This window comes from Propithecus coquereli, unplaced genomic scaffold (assembly GCF_000956105.1).
Source record: "Propithecus coquereli isolate 6110/MARCELLA unplaced genomic scaffold, Pcoq_1.0 Scaffold129, whole genome shotgun sequence".
Lineage (NCBI taxonomy): Eukaryota > Metazoa > Chordata > Mammalia > Primates > Indriidae > Propithecus > Propithecus coquereli.
The window spans coordinates 310,801-312,664 of record NW_012137080.1 but is presented as its reverse complement, the minus strand read 5'-3'; the positions used below and the strand labels follow the sequence as shown (position 1 = coordinate 312,664).

The 1,864-nt window shown below is 45.3% G+C and overlaps 1 protein-coding gene across 1 annotated transcript in view; it reads right to left on the bottom strand.

Moving 5' to 3' along the window:
- Positions 1-362: 362 nt before the first annotated feature.
- USH2A (Usher syndrome 2A (autosomal recessive, mild)) overlaps positions 363-1,864 on the bottom strand; it is a 301,921-nt gene continuing 300,419 nt past the window's right edge. The window contains exons 32-33 of the mRNA XM_012638316.1: positions 1,065-1,286; positions 363-416 (exon numbers count right to left, since the gene is read on the bottom strand). Of these exons, the coding sequence (XP_012493770.1) occupies positions 363-416; positions 1,065-1,286 (276 nt within the window). The remainder of the gene's footprint in view (positions 417-1,064; positions 1,287-1,864) is intronic.

The window sequence follows — 1,864 nt, the reverse complement described above, 5'->3', positions numbered from 1 at the left end:
GCATTTCAAAAATGATCAATTAGCAATTCCTTTTTTCAACCTAATATAATTAGTCCTGACATTTTTAAAAACTTTAGGTCTGAAATGGAATCATGGAACTAAATACTTACAATAACATCAAGCAGACCCATGGTTTTAAAATGCCTATTTTATATATTTATATATCATAATTCTGAACAATCAAGATGATGACAGAACCTGGAGCCAGGGAACTTCCCTTATTTGCCATTAGTCAAGAACGGCTTCACGGAAGTCATCAACTTCTCAGTGAAGGAGAAGTGAGAACTTGAGAAAGATGAGTGCTTGAAAGAAATGGAGGTGAATAATTCTGCCACAGAGGAGCAGAACGAGGAGCTAAGTTCTTAGCTGGCTATCTGCTCATGATCTAACTGGCCCAATGGCACTCTGGCGGGCACCTAGGTTGTTAGCACAACGAAGTCTGATAGTTGGTAAAAATTCTAGGATTTTAGTCGTCTCAGCCACTAGGGGGCCGGCAACAAATCTAGTACAATGATGGGCTTACATTTCAAGGAGTCAATTACTTGTACCCACTGGACTGAAATTAAGACAGATGAAGCTTTATAAATAATAATACCCTCATTTGTCATGATTTTCTGCTTTTGGGAAAGGAACCATTTTAACCTGTTGATAGAAAAGACACTTCTCTTCTAGCAATAATCCAGTAGGGAGAAGATGATGCACCTTTTTTCAGTAAAGCAGGTGCTTTACTTTGTGCCTTGTTTTAGGCTAGTTCCAATATTTTCAGTTACCTTCTGCCCCAAGTTAACGATGTATAACCTGTCTGTCTCTTTGCTTATTCGTGTATTTATTTTTTGAGCCTCTATTGTGTGCCAGAACAACAAGAGGATGTTTCTACCCTGCTTATCAAACAACTATACTACACTGGTACACAAGTCAGTTACCACATCATTGGGTAAGAGCTAGGAGGGGACACTGAGTGCTGTGGGCAGCATTCAGTGAAGCACAGGAAGCTTTGGGCCATCTCTTTACTAGTGTCCTTCGGGCATGTTTAGCAAAGGCTCTGGATGAGGAAACCAACTCACCAGTCCGCTATTGTGGCCCATGATGGTTTCCCAGAGTGAGTCGTCAGTCAAGACTTTCTTGTCTTGAATGTCCATGAGCTGACTGACACTGCGGTGGAGAGAGCCTTGGGAGTAGGTTTGGCTAATTTGGCTTTGACTTGGGATTCGCAGCACAGACACACTCCGATTGCTCCGAATACTCCCAGGTGTCCCAGACCGGGGAATCTTGGTATCGGCTAATCCCTGAAAAGGTAGTTGTTGTTGGTAATTCCCATGTAAAGACAGTGGGGCTTGAAATCTGACAGAGAACAGTGTCTCACACGTTGTCAATGAAGGAAATAACTGTCTCTAGACCCTTCTACCGACCTTAGCGGACAGCCCCACCCCCCCACATGCAGACTTTTCAGCTGAGTGGAGCCATTTCAGCCCCTCCCGGCAGCTTTGCACAGAAGCAAAGAACAGACCCTTGATCCCTACTAACAGCATTTGTGGAGCCTGAGGGAAGGCTTACCCAACCCAGCTCCACCCAGACTCACTCCTGGACCTGCCCCCACTGAGGTGAAGAATAAGAACACACCTGGAAGTCCCAGGGCCCCACCCACCACCCGAGGCACAAGAGGGCCTCTCCAGAGGAACAAGAGTTGGTTACAGGACCCCAAAATAGCTCCTCCTGTTTTTGCAGCTAGCTCCTCCCAGCGAGTGCCACCTACTGACAGGGAGGTCATTCTGCACACCTTTTACTGCATCTACCAACTCATGATAAAGGGTGTGGTAGAATCTCACCCACAAACACCACCTACTGGCTCAGAGACTAAACAGGG